At 41.2% G+C, this 21,240-nt stretch overlaps 1 protein-coding gene across 1 annotated transcript in view; it reads right to left on the bottom strand.

The window, feature by feature from the left end:
* Positions 1 to 21,240, bottom strand: part of CSMD3 (CUB and Sushi multiple domains 3) — a 1,852,015-nt gene that overhangs the window by 887,331 nt on the left and 943,444 nt on the right. The window contains exons 14-15 of the mRNA XM_033933128.1: positions 4,657 to 4,839; positions 1,351 to 1,677 (exon numbers count right to left, since the gene is read on the bottom strand). Of these exons, the coding sequence (XP_033789019.1) occupies positions 1,351 to 1,677; positions 4,657 to 4,839 (510 nt within the window). The remainder of the gene's footprint in view (positions 1 to 1,350; positions 1,678 to 4,656; positions 4,840 to 21,240) is intronic.

Raw genomic sequence — 21,240 nt, 5'->3', positions numbered from 1 at the left:
CAGCTGATCAGGATTCCCCTGCCACGCTCAGCTGATGGCAAGCCTTTTGAACAAGGTAGTTGGGTACATCTAAAAAAATTGTTTTTGTGTGTTTTTCATGTGAATGTCTTCATATTTGAGAAAGGCCAAAAAATATAGACATACTAAGGACCAATATGTCTACATAGGTCATTCTAAAAAAAAAAAAAAAAAAGATAGATGTCTTAGGGTTCCTTTTACTAAGCTGCGCTAGCGGTTTTAGCGTGCACTACATGCTAATGCCTCCATAGAGCTGGCACTAGTATTTTGCGCACAGCGCGGGGATTAGCGCGCGCTAAAACGCTAGCGCAGCTTAGTAAAAGGAGCCCTTAGTGTTTTGAGAATGGGCATTTTCTCTCCTGGCTTTCTGGATGCTTTAATCAAAATGTCTAAATTTAGACTTAGACATCCTATCGAAAACGTCCCTCCACGGGTATATCACTTATGCATGCAACTAATAATTAGTGCATTAGTGCTTGCTAATGCCAATTATACGTAAATCAAATTATGTGCCAAATTAGCACCAATTAATTTATTGTTTCATGCATAACTGACCCTATTCTATAATCGGGAATGCAATTGGGTACCTAACTTATTGCACCATTTATAGAATATGGTAGTATGAACCATATTCTATATATGGAGGAACAAAATGTCTCTGAATGATGCAGGAAAAGGTTATTGAAAATATAAAAATACAAAAACATTAAGAATCCATTATTAGCGCTGATTAGTTTGTTAAGTAATTAAGTTGTGCACGCAAATCGGAATTGTGCACCACTTTGGTTGCACTATACAGAGTTTAGCCATATGTTTATGATTGCACGCAGTTCCCCTTGAGCCTCAAATTTGGAAAAAGGTGAATAAAATTTCTAAAATTCAAATATAAATCCAAGCACATCCAAGCATTGGTGGCAAAGTACAGAACAGAGAACTGACTAAACCACATAAAGGTGTTGATAAACTAATTTTTTCTCCCCTTACATATAAAATGAGAGAAGAATAACTCTTCAGTCTAGGTAACAAAGAAGCTAAAGTCTTCTCTCTGTCTTTTGAATTATATTTTATTATTAATTCTAACAAGAGGATACATGTGAAAAAAAGGAAAACATAGGGCTCCTTTTACAAAGGTGCGTTAGGGCCTTAACGCACGGAATAGCGGGAGCTAAATTGCCACGCACGCTCACCGCTACTGCCTCCTCTTGAGCAGGCGGTAGTTTTTTGGGTAGCACGTGCTATAGCGCGCTCTAATCTGGTGCGTGTGCTAAAAACGCTAGCGCACCTTTGTAAAAGGAGCCCATAGTACGGTACTAAGAAAAATATACCACTTACTGCTGTATGTGATGTTAAATCCACGGCCAGACATTGAATGGTCTGCTTGAAATTCCATACGCAAAATATGGCTGTTACTGGTAAGATGAGAAGGAACCTCTGCACCTGTGAAGGTCCCCAATATGGGAGAATCTAAAGAATCACCGTCTTTAATGGCAAGAAAATCAAACTGACTTTCTAAATCAAAGTCATTAAAAGAGAGGTGGATTCGGCTCCCCGGATCTGATATTATTGTCCAAATGCAGTTTAAGTTATTTCCATAGCCTTCTGGGTAGTCAGGTGAAAGAACTGTCCCCATTGGCGCCGTGAAATTAGATAGACAGGGAACTGAAAGAGAGTACATTGGTACAATTTGAAAGCAGACATGTTCAAGGGAGGGATTTCCAGTCTTAAAATGTCTTACAATTTGTTCATTTTTCACACATATCTTCACAATACAATGTCAGGAATTACAGTTCCATGGAAGACATACCAGTTTCAGCAACAATTATTGAAAAGTTCGAGTTGGATTCAGACATGAATTTTCTTCTTAAAGTATATTTCCCAACATAAAGATCTTTTATATGCATATAGGTTTAAAGTGGCAATGTTTACAGATGCTGCTAAATCTATTCTGGAACATATTTCCATTCTTTCAGCCAGTTGTACGGGGTGTTATTTTGGTTAAATTGCCCATGTAAATTTATAATGAAATATCTGAATGTGAAGTATATGTTAAGTGATCCTTCACAGCTGACTGTGTTGTCAGAATATCGGACAATCTTCCAGCAACATCTTGATTTTATCTGAAAATTCTTATGCTAGAGTTTAGACAGATAGCATTATATTACTAGTTCTTATTTGCTATAATTAGATACGTCAGTTCCTTATCTTGTGGATGGAACATTCATTATTATAGCTTAGTGTGCATTACATATACGAGCGGGTTCATGTGTAATTGATGTTTAAATAGTGGTTGGTCTTTTAATATTTCCTTATATGGTAATACTGATCCCCAAACAACTGTTATTTAGTTGTATTAGAAAGCCCGAATAAAGAGATAGAATATAAAAATTTAAGAACAGCTCTGAGTATAATTATTTTAGTGCACATTCTATTTTATATAATAGTACCTAATTGCTAATAGGGTACACAAGACAAAAAAAAAAACCAACAACATCTTGTTTAACCCTTTCAGGACCATAAGGATCGTAGGCCAATTTTTGTGGTTTTGACGACATTTTTATGGTAAAAAGGGCTTGCAGATGCCAAAAAATTGATTTTTTTTGTGAAATATCATTATTATTTTTTTTTTTAAATCAAACTTCTGGCTTATGGACAGTGTGGCAAGTGAATCTTCTCGTCAATCTGGCAACGACGCTAATGAATGAATGTCGGAACCAGTTTGTTTACATAAAGGCAGTATCCTATGGAATCCGTACATATCAAATTTAGAACTGTAGACTATCCCAATCAAAATTTATAGGATTTTAAAGTTATGGGACAAATATGTCCCTTGGTCCTGAAAGGGTTAATGTTATTTATGGGATTCTTCATTTTCCAATTTGGACAGCAATGTCATCAATAGTATACCATCTGCCATACTGATCAGTTTTGTTCTACCCATCTTGTCTTATAGCCCTGATTTTAAAAGCTCTGTTCATGATACACATGTGTAAAAACCTGACTTTAGAAATATTGTTTTTAAACGTTTATATCTGTGCTAAGTGTATGTTGAAAGGGACTGTGGTGTGGTTATGTTGAAGGAGTTGACTAGGGTGTGTATGTGCATTCCCTATTTCATTCCAGAGTACAGCCCCCTCTTTAAAGATGTCACCCTTAGGAAGGTCACCATTCCGATCCTCCCTTCTGTCAAAGGTGAGCCCTGGTGATCTAGTATCCCCAGACAGGAGCAGTTTCCCTCTGTTCCTGCCCCATCTAGTGTCAGCTGCAAGATAGCCTTGATGCCCCCTAGTGGCAATCTTGCAGTAGTACTGCTAGAGGTCAAGCTGCCCTATAAGACATTTTAAAATTAGAATGTTTTAAAATTATGCCTACACTTATGTTTGTAGGAGTTAAAACAAAAGTTTTTCTACTCAGAGAATGACAACTACAAGAAATATTGCTTATATTACATAGTAGACTGCAATTTAAAGGAAAAGCAATATATAAAACAAACCATGATTGCAAAAATAAACACTTAATATGAATATAAATGATTTATGTGGACATTAATCTCTGAGTTTTTTTTCCCTCTTATTGATCTTATTGCAATTCAGTTTTCTCTAGTTGACGTTTAGAGTTTTTGTTGGTTTCAACTGAGCTGTGTGGGCCTGATTCTATAAATAGAGCCCTAATTTCAGATGCCTAGCGATGTAATTTGTGTAATTTTTTTTTTATTATTGGCTTAATTGGTGTAGTAATTGACCATGCCATTAAAAACCAATTTTTTAAAAAAAATTGTTTAATTAGTGTTTTGCTCAGACTACCATGTGGTGCCTAGTGATGCCTAAGTAATGACACCTATCTGAAAAGTAGGTGTGGTTAAGGGGGAACTAGCCATCTATGTTAAGCACTGGTAAACTAGGTCAGGAAAATCCTGGTCTAATATACCAGCACCTATCACAAAGACACCTAAGCATGCCTAGGTGAAGCTAAACATGATTCTTTATGCGGAGCCTAGTGGTTGATTGACAAGTACACTGGCTGGCACCTACATGTTAGGTGCTGTTAGCTGCCATTTATAGAATCAGGCCTTTATTCTATAAAAGGCACATTAACGTAGGCATTGATAAGTGCCCTACTGATGCCTAAGTTAAGTGAAAATGCCATTTAAAAGATGTGTTAAAATGATTTTCAAGGCCTACTGGTGCCTAAAAAATTTGTTCCATAATTGGGCCTATGTAGACGCTTTACCGCACCTAACACTACTGTAGGCGTGGCTAACACCAGAAGTGGCGTTAAGTGCCATAAAGCATCTATATAGGTGCGATTCACATCAAAGGTAGGTGCTGAAAATGTAGGCCTTGAAAAACCTGGCCTAAATTTACAGCGACTACCTTTGCCAGAGGTGCAATTCTCTAAATGGCACCATCACGTGACTGACATGTGATCAGCGGCTGCCAACAACGGCACTGTTTAGAGAATTCGAGCCTTTGTGCATAAGAAGTCAATTTTAAATTTAATTGAGAAAAAATATTTGTGTGGCATAATGACATGCTTTTAAAAGAAGTGTTATATTAAAACATATTGTGTCAACATTTAAATTAATCACATAAGCATATATAATCAAAATATGAAATATAAACATATATATTTAATACTCACAGATACAGATTGGGATGTTTGCAGACCATTGGTTGTTTTCTTGACAAACTATAGATTTCTCTCCAATTAGCTCAAATCCAAATTGACACTCAAATCGTAAAACATTTCCATTTGAAAATCCATCCCCTTCCCTAATACCATAGAGTGGGGTTCCTGGATCACCACAACTTTCCTTTTCAATTTCTAGTAAAACAAAACAAGCAAGCCAAATAACATTTATTTTTCACAAAAATTGTAGGGGCTAATCAATCATATTCATCAGTACTTCACCAAACATTTTCAATGGCACCATCTGGTTAGTGTCCAATGCAAAACTGGTTATTTGGGGTGCATTCTGAAAAAATATTTCTTCACTCAACTTGTAGTTATATTCTGGAATTCGTTGCCAGAGAATGTGGTGAAAGCAATTAGCTTAGCAGGGTTTAAAAAAGGTTTGGCTAATTTCTTAAAAGAAAACCCAGATGCCATTATTAAGATGGACTTGAGAAAATCTACTACTTATTCCTAGGATAAGCAGCATAAAATCTGTTTTACTCCTTTCCAAGTATTGGTGATCTAGGTTGGCCACTGTTGGAAACAAGATAGTGGACTTGATGGACCTTCAGTCTGTTCCAGTATGGCAACTCTTTAAGTTCTAATGTTATGTAACATATCTGTATAACAGTCAGTCTAACCTTTATACAGTTTGACATACCAGGATTAGAGGGAAAGTTATTAAGTCACGTTATAAACCCCTTAATGAAACTTAAAGATCCTTAAAACATAGCCCAAATTAATTTACCAGTGATATTTTGCATATCATTACTATGCAGATACCTTAATGTGAATTGCAGTGAAACACTCCCTACTCTCAGCCCCCAATATACCAGCCCCCACCTCCCATGTGTACAAGACCGTAAATGGATTATCTGTAAAATCACTGGTGGTGCAGGGGGTCCTTGGGCATGAGTAATGTGCAGTCACTCCTGTCCAGTCTGGCACCTTTCCCAAAATGGCACCCCCTAAAGACTGTCTCACGTGACTACCTCTAGAGGTCATAAGGGGGTGGGGAGTGGGGGATGAGGACTGGTACCTTGAGAGTCTGAGTGGTGAGGGCTGGGTGCTAATATTTTGGGAGGCTGGGTGTGGGTGGGTGCCTGCATCTTTGGGAAGACTGGGGGTGGGCAGGGCTTCAGATAGGGAGCTATAGCTGAGGGTCCCTGCTCTTGAGCTGTGGGAATAACACTGCTTGCTGTTAAAGAACTGGTGTTCAGCTGGGGAGTCTAAACCTAGGTGCCAATTCATACAATTGCCACTTTTATGTTCAGGAAAGTACTGAGGTGTTTCAAATTGGTTTTATCTAATCCCTATTGCTGCATATTTGACACTGATTACCAATTGCTGTCTATGTAAAACATGAACCCTTGAAATTAAATTTTAGGGTTATGAGGTGGAATGATCACATGTATTTGAAATATAAGCTGGATTGATACCATTTATATCAGCACCTAACTCTAGGATGCCTAGTGACGCCTAAGTGTCGCTAGGTGTGATGCTATAAAGCAGTGTTTCGCAAGTCAATTCTGGAGTACCCCCTTGCCAGTCAGGATTTCAGGATATCCACAATGAATATGCATGGAAAAGATGTGCTTACAATGGAGGCAATGTATGCAAACCAATCTCATGCCTATTCATTGTGGATATCCTAAAATCCTTACTGGCAAAGGGGTTACTCCAGGACTAACTTGAGAAACACTGCTATAAAAGATGCCTAGTGAATTGATTGGCAACCACTTGTACCGGCGCCTAAAAGTTAGCCCTTTGCGCGCATGAGTCAGACATGGTCTTCCCCTTGCTTTCAATTTGTTAGTTCCAATTACAGTAACTACGTATATCATTCATATAAGATTTATTTTTTTTTATCGACTCATTTTTTTATGTTCCTTTTTTGCATTATGCTTTTCTGCACTCAGCTTTCAGCACTGGTCCCCCTCCTCCCAGTCCATCCTCTATTTTGTTCTCTTCCCTTATGCTGCACACCCTCACTTAAAAGCTACCTGAGTTAATTAAAAAAGAAAAATCCTAACTTGGCCCTTTAAGTTATCTTATATTTACCAGGCTTCTTATCTTCACCTGTCCCTATGCTAATTCAAAATAACAGAATAGTTAATGCCCTTGTTTATCAGAGGTCATGAAAATTGCACAGTTCTCTTATTCTTTCAGCCAGTGCAGTCCTTCAGCTTTATTCTCCACAAATTGCAGCTCTGGATTCTAAATGCCGATTCCCAAACCATCTTTAACAGGTGAATTAATGCAACTTTGTGTGCATACTATAAACAGCTGTTACTTCTCAAAGGTGCTGCAAGATGCAGCATATGGTTACCACAAGGTGTGCACACATATTACTGAATGCACAAATGGTTAAATGCAGAAGTTAACTCAAGAGGTAGAATGGATAGAATTGTTCCTTTGTTTTTTGGGTTTTCTTTTCTTTCTTCAGTGTTGGAGTTTACTCCTAGTCCTTGGCAGTGGGTTATCAGAGTCCAAGCCTACTGCTCTACGGTTATTCCTTGATTTTGGATCAGGGGGTTTGGGGTGGGGAAGGTATGGGTGGGGATTGTTGGATCTGATGCTTTGTATTTGATTTTTTTTCTATTGTTCTCTATTGTTGGCAACTGTTGGTTGGATTTCTGTTGCTTGAAAATAAAAACTGATTCAACCTAAAATAAAATTCTTCGACAAAGATCACTACAGGATCATAGTCCAATCCCTTGTCCTAGGACTAGTGGACTACTGCAACATCCTATACCTACCATGCCCTACAAACTTGATAAACCAACTACAGACCATTCAAAATACAGCCCTCAGACTGATCTACTCACTCGGAAAATTTGACCACATCACCAATGCCTACCTAGACTCACACTGGCTACCGATATGAGCCCGAATCCAATTCAAATGTTACTGTCTACTATTCAAAGCAATAAACAGAACTGCACCCACAGTTTAAACTGAATGGCAACGAGACTATTAAGTATTGCTCTACAATGCACAGATGTAACCAGGTGATTTTAACATGTGTACAAGGTAAAAAAATTCATCACCAGGTCTAAGGCAATGCAGAACAGTTAGTCGAGAGTATTTAATGCCAGTTTTGGGGATTTAATAATAATAATAACTTTATTTTTGTATACCGCAATACCACAAACAGTTCAGAGCGGTTTACAATGTAAGAGAGACTGTACATACACAGCGAAGATACAATGCAAGGGAATGTACTATGCAGTTGAGCGCAGTTTGCAATGCAGGGGACTGTACATATTCAGCATGGGTGTTTATACAGCGAAGATACAATGCAGATTTACAATGCAAGAGCCTGTACATTTACAGCGGAGATATTTATTCAGTGAAAATACAGTGCAAGCGACTTAAGAACAAGATATGATGCAAGAGACTGTATAATGCGGTTGAAGTGGATTACTATGCAAGGAGAGGTCGTAGAGACTGGTTATTTGGAGGGGAGGGGTTCGAAAAATTTATCAAAGAGGTAAGATTTGAGAGATTTCCTGAAGGAAGAGTACGATGGGGCAGATGAGATGAGGGTGGTCAGGCAATCTGTCCATCTGCCAGCTTGGAATGAGAGAGTTCTATTAAGGAATCTTTTGTAGGTGCATCCCTTTGGGGATGGGTAAGTAAACAGATAGGCATTGCGCGTTCAATTGGTGCCTGGGAACGCAAAGTGGTGATACAGATATATCGGGGCCAGTTGTCCCTTTTCTTTTTTTTTATTGAGACCAAAGCAAATACCTGCAACTTTAAAAGACTGTTCATGAGCTAACAGTTCTGTGAACATTATCCAAAGAAAAGGAAAGTACCAGCACACATTTGCACATGAAATAGAATGTGGTTCTATGGATACATAAGAGTATTACCTTAACAAAAAATGTATGTGCAAAATATTTTTGGTAAGGATGCTCACAGTTATGACAACGGGTATATAACATTGACTGTGAATAACCAATTAAGAAGGGGTTAGGGGATGGGGGGGGTACAGCTGGTCAATAGTGGTAGGATAGTGTTTTTGTAAAGTGGTTATGGGAGACTGGCAGCTAGTTACAGTAGGAAGTTGTGAAGGGAAATAAATGAAGAAAATGACACTGATCAGTGGAAACTATGGATACTGGTGATTGGCTAGAGCAGACATGGACAACTCCTGTCCTCGAGGGCCGGAATCCAATCGGGTTTTCAGGATATTCCCAATGAATATGTATTGAAAGCAGTGCATGCAAATAGATCTCATGCATATTCATTGGGGAAATCCTGAAAACCTGATTGGATTCCAGCCCTCGAGGACCAGAGTTGCTCATGTCTGGGCTAGAGGATTGAAGGAAGAACTGATGGGTTGTGTGGGTCATTGTATTTGGGAAGGAAGTGATGATAGGAGTTTCTGAGAAGTTTTCCTGACCTCCTCACCAGAAACATAGGCAGGCTTTGTTGTCAGGGGGAACAGTCCTTTTGTAAAATAGATTCAGTGTAAAGCTGAAGAGCTCATCGGCATAGTCACTATTTTATTCAAGATCTGTTTGGGAGAGCTGTCCCTCTTCTTGTACTCCCCCCCCCCCCCCGCTAGACCCCCATTCCTCACCTTATGGGGAGGGGAGTTTGCTGAGTACATGGTTACAATTTTTGTCTTATGGTAGAAATAAATGTGAGGAGGACAGATGTGGAATTCAGATGTGGCTTGGAAATAGGAGAATGGGGGATTGGAAAAAATGCAATGAGTATGATCATGCCACACCTCCATAGGTAGAGGTGGGGGCCTCTGCATTGCTGTGGGTCCCGCTGAGCATTGAGATCTAAATGAGGCAATTGATCATCCTTATGAGGGACTAGTTCATCACCAAATAGCTTCAATTTGGGGGGGCAATTTAAGGGGGGAAGAGAAGTCCATAGGCCACAATTGAGATGGCTTGGGGAAATCCATTGCTTATTTCTAGGATAACCAGCATAAAATATGTTTTATTACTTGGGACCTGGGTTGGCATTGTTGGTAACAGTATCAGGCTTGATGGACCCTTAGGCTGTCCCAGTATGGCAATTTTTATGTTCTTATGAGTGTCAACTAGCATCAATTATGAGGCATTAATTGCCAATTATCGGTGCTGATTAGGCTGGTTAATCAATTACATTGTGTGCAAAAATCAGTTGAATATGCCAATTTGCAAGTAGAACTTAAAGTGCCACATACAGAATTTGGGGGTGAGTGAAGAAATATTTTCTCTAGTTTGTTTTAAATTTACTACTTAGCAACTTCAATGTGTGTCCCCTATTCCTACTATTTTGGGAAAGAATAAACAAGCAATTCATATCCCCATTCCACTCCACTCACTATCACCTCCCCTCAGTCATCTCTTTTCAAAGCTGAAGAGCCCTAACCACTTTAACCTTTCCTCATAGGGAAGTCATTCCATCCTCATTATCATTTTTGTTGCCCCTTTCTGCATCTTTTCTAAACATGCTTTATCTTTTTTGAGATGTGGTGACCAGAATTGCACACTTTATTCAAGGTTTGGTCACACCATGGATCAATGCAAAGGCATTATAATATTCTCATTATTGTTTTCAATTCCTTTCCATGTCAGGTGCAACTCTGGGGAAGAGTGAACAAGAAAGGGACCTGGGTGTACTGATAGATAAGACCCTGAAGCCGTCGGCACAATGCGCGGCAGCGGCAAAGAAGGCAAATAGAATGTTGGGCATGATAAAGAAAGGAATCTCGAGTAGATCGGAGAAAGTTATAATGCCGCTTTATAGGGCAATGGTCAGACCACACTTGGAATACTGCGTCCAACATTGGTCTCCCTACCTAAAGAAGGATATAAAACTGCTGGAGAGGGTGCAGAGACGAGCAACAAAACTGGTGAAGGGTATGGAGAGACTGGAATATGAGGATAGACTTATAACACTGGGATTGTTCTCCCTTGAGAAAAGGAGAATGCGTGGGGATATGATCGAGACCTTCAAAATACTGAAAGGAATCGACAAAATAGAGCAGAGAAGATTATTTACACTGTCCAATTTGACACGGACTAGAGGACATGGAATGAAGCTGAGGGGGGACAGGTTCAGGACTAATATCAGGAAGTTCTGCTTCACTCAGAGAGTGGTTGACACCTGGAATGCCCTCCCAGAGGAGATTATTGCGGAATCGACCGTCCTAGGCTTCAAGAGCAAACTAGATGCATATCTCCTTAAGAGAGGCATATAAAGATATGGTGGACTATAAATTACGCCAGGTGTACACCTGGCGGGGCCTCCGCGTGTGCGGATCGCCGGACTTGATGGACCGAAGGTCTGATCCGGTGATGGCAGTTCTTATGTTCTTATGTTCATCATTGCTAATATTCTATTTGCTTTCTTAGCCGCCAATGCACAATGAACAGATTTTACCTATTTATCTATTTATTGTTTTATTACTGTAGATATGTAATTATATAGGAAGCAGCTGTTTGTGCCTGTAACAAAACCTTCATGCCAAAATTGTCTGAAAAAAAGATGGTTCCTTTAAACACCATATATCATAGAAACAAAGACAAAACATCCATTTTATAATCAAACTATCAACCAACAGCCAAGGCCTACCAGTTAGGGACTACCTAGGCACGTTTTATTTTCAGATTTGCAGTGACATGCTGAGTAAGTAAACAGCTTCAATCAGGATGAGTAGCCCAAACATTTTCATTTTGCTTACTTATAGTGGTTTTATTGCAACCTATGTATCAACCAGAAAACTTGATTCATTTATAATTACAAATAAGGCTCCTGATGCAGACCAAGAGGCCAAAACACAGTTATGTTAAGTCTTGTTCAAAGTATTTGATTAAAAGATTTATTCATCACTTATGGTCATCTCCACTGTGTTTGGTGTTTGTTGTACTCTGTGGAGTTTGTTCTTCTGTTTATGCTGACTATCTGTTCTAGGCCATATGAGAAGCAGTGTACATGTCAAGAAAGCCCATCACCTGACCCAATTCTCCAACAACTTATGTCTTGCAGGCGCTTTAAGTTGCACCATGACCTCGAACCGCTGCAGCTTCACTACAGGCACGTGCAATAGAAGGATCTCAACCTCATCTGGTGCATCTCAGGGCTGAATGTAAGCATCCAACACATAGCACCCCTGCAATCTCCCTCTCGCCCATCATGCCCTCAGTGTGCAACACCCCCCTTTCGTGTGTCTACAAACCCCACAATCCCAAACAATGGGATTGCCTTCTTGACTGTATCATCAAGCTCTGGTATCGGTGCGATGGTGAGCATGGGCTCCCGACCTTATAGGCCTGGTGATGGATGTGCGCCATTCACCTACAGTTGGGATCCAGAGACTGTCTTCAGACGGCAACAGATTGGCATCAAGGGATCACCTGCGGCCTACTTCCTCTCCCATCCTGCTACTGCCTTACACTGAACTGAGCTGAATTTAACTTTTATTTTGCATCATTTTTATTTTTCCTTACATTCTGTTTACTTTCTATTTATCTTTTTTTGTGATTTAATATTGTTTCTTTTTCCCTTCACCATTCTTGGAATTTTGTTATATCCTCTATAATAAAACCCTTACCCGCGCATGCGCTGTTGAAATGGTGTGATCCCTGCTGCCATGATTTCTGCTTCCGCGCTGTGTTCCATTTGCGGTGCACGGGGGCTTGCAGCGTGTGCGACATGCGGTGGTTTGCGGTGCGTGCAATGGTAGGAGGGTGTGCTTCGAGGTGCTGCAAAGGGTCTGGCTGCTACTGCTGCACAGGGAAGTGGAGGGGGAGATGGAAAAGAGGCTGCTTTGGGGGGAGGAGTGTGCTGGGGGGCAGGAAGCAATCTTGGTTTGCTCAGGGGGCCAGGGAGAGAGGCAGACAGAAAGAAATGGAGGGGGAGAGGGAAAATGGATTGCTTTGGGGAAAGGGGTATGCTGGGGGGCAGGCAGCAATCTTGGTTTGCTTGGGGAGCCAGAGAGAGATAGGCAGGTGGCCAGGGAGAGATACAGACAGAAAGAATGACAAACAGGCGGCCAGAGAGACAGACAGACAGAGAGACAGACAGACAGCGGCCAAAGAGGGAGAAAGAAAGAAAGACAGACAGGGGGCCAGGGAGACACACAGACAGAAAGAATTACAGACAGACAGGGGGCCAAAGAGACAGACAGAAAGACAGACAGACAGCGGCCAAGGAGAGAGAGAGAGAAAGAAAGACAGACAGACAGACACATCTATTCTAGCACCCCTTAATGTACCGGGCTTAAAGACTAGTGTATATATTTTTTAAAAATCTTAACAATTGTTTACTCAGGTACTTTAGCTAGACTGTGAGCCTTTGGGACAGATAGGGAAATCTTAGGTACCTGTATTTTATTGTAACCGCTTAGATCTGTAATATGCTTAAGCAGTATATGAAATATTAATTAAACATAAAACATGACATGGGAAGGCCCAGTGGAGGAAGGTATTTGGTCACCAGCAGCCATCAATCCAAAAGGCCACAGCGTGCTACACACTCATATCTAGCACCTTGAAGTAGTGCATTCTCTGGCAATGAATTCCAGAGTTTAATTATACATTGAAGGTCATATTCTATATCCAGTATGTGTCCAAAAAATTGAGCCAATGAAAACAGCACTTAACACGATTCTATAAAAAGTATGCATACCTTATAGAATCAAACTCATTTAGGCCAAGAAAAACCAGGTCTAAATACCTGTGCCTAATTTGTGCACACATCAGGCATCTTCTGTAACACAGCACATAAATTTTAGGAATGCCCATGATCTGCCCATGCTCCTGGCCACATCCCCTTTTCAGGGGGAAAAAACAAAAGCAGTCTAACCTCCATCCACCCTTGCATTGCTGTACCTCATCCCTAACCCTTATACCGCACAAGCCTCTGACAAAGAAAAGAGTGATGAAGGATAGTACACTGGCCACAGAGGGCCTAACAACAGCCTTGGGACATCCCAAAATTACTTGCTCATACCCTTTAACCCACCCACACTCAGTGGACAAATCACTGTAAACACCAAAGGCTGGATGCAGCCTTGGAAAATATGCCTAAAAGGCACAAACCTGGAGGCCATGTAATATTCCCAGCATAGGGCCTTCCTCAAATTTACTCTGCCTCTCTTTCACTTTCTCCCTTCCTAACCTGGAAACCTCCACCTGTATGTTTACATGTCCTCTGTCACCCCTCCCCCCCAAACACACACACACACTCCCAAAGCATGACTATCATTTAGGACCCCCATATGCAGCCACCCCTACCACTCAGCTACCCAACAGTTACCATACATCCTTAAGAGGGTCCACCACAGTTAGCCACAAGGGCCCTGGTGGCTGCCAGGCAACACAGACACATATGCATAGTAACAACCACACAGCCCTGTCCACGTAAGCACCATCCATCCAGCATCCCTGAACACCTCATCCTGTGTACCCATTGACAGGTCACGCTACAGATTTCACTGCTATGTTGTCTCATTGCTGCCAACCCTCAGACCAGACTCCCTGGTCCCCAATCCAAACCACACACCTGTCCCTAACCCTTCCTCCTGACCCTCATCTGCACCACTATGCAACCCATGATGATGGGACACAAATTGTGAACCTTTCACACACAAACCAACTTTTTTTTTTTTTACATTAATCTTTATTGCACTTTTAACTTTACATTCATCATAATACAAAACTAATCTCCACAGATTGAGATGAGAGAAAAACAAAATTAAAAGCAATTTTTAAGTAACACCTAACTCAGACTTCCTCTATAAATAGGAGAATTAAAGGCATTAAAGACATTAGGAAGAGAGTACAGTCAGTCATTTTAAGAAATCCTTAAATAAATGATTAAAAAAGACCCTAGAGTTGGTCTTATCTAACTAACCACCTGTATTCTAATTACCTAATTATTAGGTCCTAATATAATCAACAATGTTAGTCATTCCTTCATCTCACCAGAAGAAGCAGATTTGACTGATTCCTGAATCTTAATAAAGCTTTCTAAATGTTTAGGGTCTTGCTTCCCTCCAGCAGCCCTGGGAGCAGCCTACTGCAGCCTGCCACCCCAGAGGAGGGATAGGGCAGGAGTCTAAGAGGAGGTAGAGGTTTCTTTTTAGAGATGCCTTCGGAAATTAAAATTCACCAATCAAATTTATTTTTATAGTTTTGTTTGGTTTTTTTTTTTAAATTAAACTAATATACTTCTGCTTTTAACCCCTCCACATTGTTTGACCCTTCAATGTTATCTTTTTCAAAAATTTTGGAGTTCCACTTCCTTTTCCCCATGTTTTCTGTTAGTCTGTCTATTTTTTGTTAATATATGTGTGAAATGTTTTTATTACCCCTTTTTTTACATTTGTAATTCGCTTTGAAACTATGATACACTTCCCCCTCCATATTTGCGGGGGTCAGGGACAGAGCTGGCCCGCAAATATTAAAATAACGCATATAATATTTGGGCCGGTTCTGCCCCTAACCCCCGCTTCCCCCAACTATTTTAAGCCCTGAAAGCCCCTTTTAAGCCTTACCTGGTGGTCTAGCGGGTTTTGAGGCAGGAGCGATCTTCCCATGCTCCTGCCCCGTGCAGATTGCTCACAGGAAATGGCTGCCTTGAGCTCCCGTAGTCTCTCGAGCCATTTTCTGTGAGCAATCTGCACGGGGCAGGAGCGTGGGAAGATTGCTCCTGCCCCGAAAACCCGCTAGACCACCAGGTAAAGCTTAAGGCGGGGGGGCTCACAGGGCTTAAAATAGCCTGAAAAATGAAAATGAATTTTGTAGTTTAAAACTGTGAATAAGCAAATCCGTAGATATGGAATTCGCGAATATGGAGGGGGAAGTGTATAAGCGTTTGCATCAAATTTAATAAACATGAAACATGATCCCAGATCCTGGGAGTTGCCACTCCAGGGGCAAAGCACAGAAAAGGAACAGGATGAAGACTCCTGGAGTGGCATGTCTGCCCTGGAGGGGAGGAGGAGGATGAACATCAGAGTCCCCAAAATTGATCTATGCATCACCTGTTGTGACAGTCCCTACTGCTGCGCCCACTCACCCTGAGCGCCACCTGTAGCAAGTCTCCCTCCTATATACAGACTAGTTGCCGAAGCTCAGTGAACAATGGAAGATTATGGTGCAAATGTTGAACCTGCTACATAGGCTGAGCAGCACTGGCCACCCTGGTAAGGCCCTTTGATACAGGGACAGAAGAGTAGCCCCACTGGGACAAGCCGAAGGTACACTCAACCCAGGACAATCCAGGTCACAGGTACCAGGCATAACTGGTAGTGTCCCCAAATCCAGCACAATCATGGCTACTGGATGTTTTGCAGAATATTATCTGAATCTGTCTGAATGCCTGCTACACTAATTGCCAACAAATGCCAGAGTTGATGCACATGTCGATAAGCTAGTTACAATGGGTATGCTGAAGCAAAAAAACAAAACAAAACACTTTGTAAAGCTGAAGTATGGCCTGTCGTCTCTGCTCAGGATGGCTTCTGGCTCTCTGCTCAGGAAGGGTGTGTAGGTGAATTCTCCAGAAGACAGCATATAAGAAAGGGAAAGGAAATTGGCACTTGCATTTTGTCTTTTTATTGCTTTGGCATTTCAAAGCTGACATTCAAAGTGGTAGGCACTGGAAGATTGGGTGATTTGCCCAGGGTCACAAGGAGCAGCACTGAGATTTGATCTCACAATTTCTGGGTGCAGAGGCAGCAGCTCAACCAATGAGCCACAGCCCTTCCATACTGGGATGGACTGAAGGTCCATCAAGCCTGTTTCCAATAGTGGCCAATCCAGGTCACAGGGACCTGGCAAGATCGCAAGGAGACTTCACACACCTATATGAACAGTGCATTCTGAAGCCAGCAATGAACTGGCCAAGCTGAATCATCCCATTATGAGAGGAGACAGACACTGGCGAAGGAAAGCTGCAGTAAAGTGCTGAATCATCCCATTCTAAGAGAGGATGGGGCACAGGGAGGGGAAGGGGAGGGTCAAAATTTGGGTTGTGTGGGGGCATCCCCCCAAATGCTGAGTCATGCAGACAGAGAATTTGGAGGGATGTGGGGGCATGGAAACCTCTTTGGGGGCATGTTTGCCTGCAATTCATCCACTGTGCCCCTCTCACAGTCATGGCTGCTTTTGGTATGTTGTCTGAGAGGGAGAAAAGTAGAGCTGCAGGAATGGTAGTGCTCACCTCAGGGGGAGACATGCTGGACCAGGGAGAGCAGAAGAGAGAGGCACAGATGACAGGGACCATGCATTATGGATGATTCAGTACTGAAAAAGCCACATTGAAACGGTGTAATCATCCTAGACCCATCGGGGTGTTCCTTATTATCATCAGGGTTTGGTGGTTGCTGCTGCTGAGGTTGCTGTGTGTGTGTGTAGGGGAGGGGGGTGTCTGGCAGAGACTGCCTTCTTCACAGGGTCATATTATGCAGCATGCCCTCCTCCTCCCCCCCCTTCCCCGAATGGTCCAGTCATCAATTTCTATTCTTAAGCTGACCAAAGATGCACTCAGTAATGGCTCTGGTGCTTCTGTATATGTGATTGTACTCTTCCTCTGAATCATTTGGGGGGGTCATTGACGGAAGTCATGAATCAGGCTCATTAGGGAAAACCTCTGTCACCTAGGGGGAAGCAGAATAAGAGTTAGGGGGTATTGACAGCAGTGGTCACCATGGGGAGAGAGAAAAGTTGAGCCCACCTGGCAAGGAGGGAATGTGTCCCTGTGGTGCTTACCTAACAACCAGCTGTCTGTGATCTCCCCTCGGTCTAATTTCTTGTAGATTCTCAAGTGATGGACTATGTAGGCATCCTGGGTGGAAACTTAGTATTGGGCGCACATGTTCATTATCTACCCCTGGGCATCAGACACATCCTGCATATCCACTGAGTAGAATGTTTTCCTGTTGCAGTAGGTGGCCTCCATTGATGCTTTTTTTGTAGCTTTGTAGTAACTTTTTTGGGACCAACATAAATTGTCTAAAGAAGAATGGGTCCAATATTAAGCCGGTGGTGATCTGCATTTTGTTGACCGTTGGTGGCATTAAACTCACAAATTCAATAATGTGTCCTGTCTGGGCACTGACATTGAATTTCTGGGTTTCTAGAACTAGCTCAAACATAGCCAGTTACGTGCAATATTCAGTACTTAATCAGCTATGAGTTACTGCAAAAACATAGGACTAACCTTTATGAGGTCCTGTTTATGCAGTTAGCTTGGTCAGTTAAGTGATGAACGCCCCCAAAATAGCTGGTTTACAGTTCAGCACTAGCTGGATATTTTCAGTAGAACTAATGATCTGTTAGGTGATTTAGCCAGCCAGGAACCATTTCCGGCCAGTTAAATTATCCCTAGAATATTAATCCCAACATTTCCTTTATCTTCGACCTGGCAGTTTCTACCTGCTTCTTCTTGCTTCCAATTCAATTGAAACCAGGATCTAGGAAACTATAGTGCTATGATGACAGGATTTTTGCCTTAATTTCATAACTGATCATTTCTCGTGTCATTGTAGTGACTAGTTCTTGATCAGTGGCCAAACACAACAGCTACCTCTAGAACTAGGTACAGGTGTACTATAGCTGAAAATCCTCCCTCCTCCTTCCTTGGCACCTAATCGCCCAAGTAATATCTACATCATTTCTGATCTTGACCCACTTGGGGAAGAGAAGACCTGATACAGACATCAAATATTGGTCACAGTACCCCTCTCTTCAAGTCACTTTGTTGGCTCCCTATCAGTTTCCAAATACAGTTCAAGCTCCTCTTACTGACTAACAAGTATATTCACTCTGTAGCATCTCAATCTCTCCTCACTTATCTCCCCCTATGCTGCCCCCTGTGAACTCCATTTATCAGGTAAGTCCCTTTTATCTGTACTCTTCTCCTCCACCTCCAACTCAAATCTGTCCCTTCTTTCTTGCCCCACCATATGCCTGGAGCAGGCTGCCAGAGTCAATAGGGGGAGAGTGTGGTGCAGTGGTTAAAGCTACAGCCTCAGCACCCTGAGATTGTGGGTTCAAACCCACGCTGCTCCTTGTGACCCTGGGCAAGTCACTTAATCCCCCCATTGCCCCAGGTATGTTAGATAGATTGTGAGCCCGCCGGGACAGAGAGGGAAAACTGCTTGAGTACCTGAATAAATGCATGTAAACCATTCTGAGCTCCCCTGGGAGAACAGTATAGAAAATTGAACAGATAAAAATGTCATGCTCCATCATTAGCAGTATTCAAATTCAAGCTAAAAGCTTACTTTTTTGAAGCTGCTTTCAACTCTTAACTCCCACTCACTGTCAGATACCTTTATCCATTGTATCATTCCTTCTACCAGAAACTCCCCAACCCTGAGATGTCCTGTCCGTCTGTCCAAATTAGATTGTAAGCTCTTCTAAGCAGGGACCATCTATTGAATGTTAAATATGCCTATTGAATGTTGCATATGCTTTTCAGTGCTATAGAAATGATAAATAATAGTAGCAGAGCACAGTATTACTTTTGTGTCTCTACGTCAATGACCTTTCAAAACCACATGCCTATTCAGAAACTATGTCACAAAGGAACTATATGCGGCTTGGAAAATTCAAGGAGTATATCATCTTTGGATTAATCGTAATTTGTATCTTGGTTCAATATGAACCATTATAACCTTTCAGAAACCAATTTTCTTTAAAAGTAATTATTACTGTAAGAAATCTGCTTTAAAATATGTATCACAAAATAAAGACGATAAGAATGAATTTTAAATAACACATATGAAATTGCAAATCACAATCTGGTGAGTTATACTGTAGTTATTACAAAACATTTAATTTGTAATTTTTCTCTTTATCATCATTTAATATTGTGCTACTTAGCTAGTGCCTCGATAGAGACATGTCATTAGGAATGTCATTAATCCATAGTCTTCATTCATGCTGAGTTGACTGCAGTTTTCTGATTTCTAATGTCTTTATGTCTCTGGTGATTATTTTGAGATACATCTTCTGTTACATCATAGCAAAATTTATCTTTCATTTCAGCTAAATTAGTTGGGTTTTTTAAGGTTTAAAAAAAAAAAATCTCTATCCACCTACTCTACTGTATATTGGCCATCATTACACATTTTTATTGTCATAAACATGTGTTCAATTTATATAAGCTTATACGCTGAGAAGGATAATTTTCCAAAGCTGTTTACCCAGATATATGGCTACTTAAACAGGTAAATGATATATTACAAAACTGCCAACTATTTATGACAGGTAAAAAGTAGGTTGCATAATGTGTATTATTTTATGTTCATTGTACTAGACTCTAGAGGCTTTTCTGTGGCAGGATTAGAACATAAAAATAGCCAAACTGGGTCAGACCAACAGTTCATCTAGCCCAGTTTCCTGTTACCAACAGTGGCCATTCCAGGTCACAAGTACCTGGCAGAAACCCAAATAGTAGCAATATTTCATGCAACCAATCTCAGAGCAAGCAGCGGCTTCCCTCATGCCTGTCTGAATAGCAGACTATGGACTTTTCCTTCAGGCTTTTTAAGCCCAGCTACACTAACTACTGTTACCACATCCTCTAGCAACAAGTTCCAGGGTTTAACTTTTCATTGAGTGAAAACATAGTTCCTCCCATTTGTTTTAAACGTTAGTTTGGGAGAGAATAAGACTGCACATAGTTTTGAAAGCCCAACAGTGCATGCATTGTTCTAGTAAGAAAATATACATATGTGTAATTGTGTGTGGACATTTTCAGGACATTTTCAAAGGGGAAATGTGCACATACATTTTCTTGGAAAATATGTGATACAACATACCTGCAGATTTTCTAACAAAATGAGCAGTCTGAAAACTGGCCTCAAAATATGCACGGCCTTCCAGTGGCAGCCCAGCCCAAGTATAAGAGAAAGAGATGCAGTTCACCAACCATGTGGAAATGGTTTATTTAGAAACAGGAGTTGTTAGGATTAAATGACAAAAACAACTGAGTGTATTTTCTATGAGGTTTTGTCTAATATAAGTAATAGGCAATACTGTGTTTCCCCGAAAATAATAGACTGTCTTATATTCATTTGGGGCCCAAAAAAGGCACTAGGTCTTATTTTCAGGTAGGGCTTATTTTTTTCATGTACATGATCATCTTTCCCTTCTGCTCCTTCACCCCAATTCTTCCTCTTTGCTCTCCTCCACAAGTGCAGCATCTTTCCTCCCCTCTCACCCATCCCCTTGTGCCTTCCCTCTGCAGCATCTTTCTATCCCTCCATCCCTCCCATCCCCCTCTGCAGCAGAACCCTTGAGCAAGTTTTCAAGTTTTATTAGGATTTTATATACCGCCTATCAAGGTTATCTAAGTGGTTTTACAATCAGATACTCAAGCATTTTCCTTATCTGTCCCGGTGGGCTCACAATTTATCTAACGTACCTGGGGCTATGGAGGATTAAGTGATTTGCCTAGGATCACAAAGAGCAGTGTGGAAGCACCCTCCGCCACTCAGCCGAACCGCCGCTGACCCTCCATCCTTCCCTCCCAACTGATCCCTGCTGACTGCAACCATAAATAGCTTGCTGCAGAGGAGCG

This window comes from Geotrypetes seraphini, chromosome 2 (genome assembly GCF_902459505.1).
Source record: "Geotrypetes seraphini chromosome 2, aGeoSer1.1, whole genome shotgun sequence".
Taxonomy (NCBI): Eukaryota; Metazoa; Chordata; class Amphibia; order Gymnophiona; family Dermophiidae; genus Geotrypetes; species Geotrypetes seraphini.
Note: the sequence above shows the minus strand (reverse complement) of the source record. Positions and strands in the feature narration are given on the sequence as shown.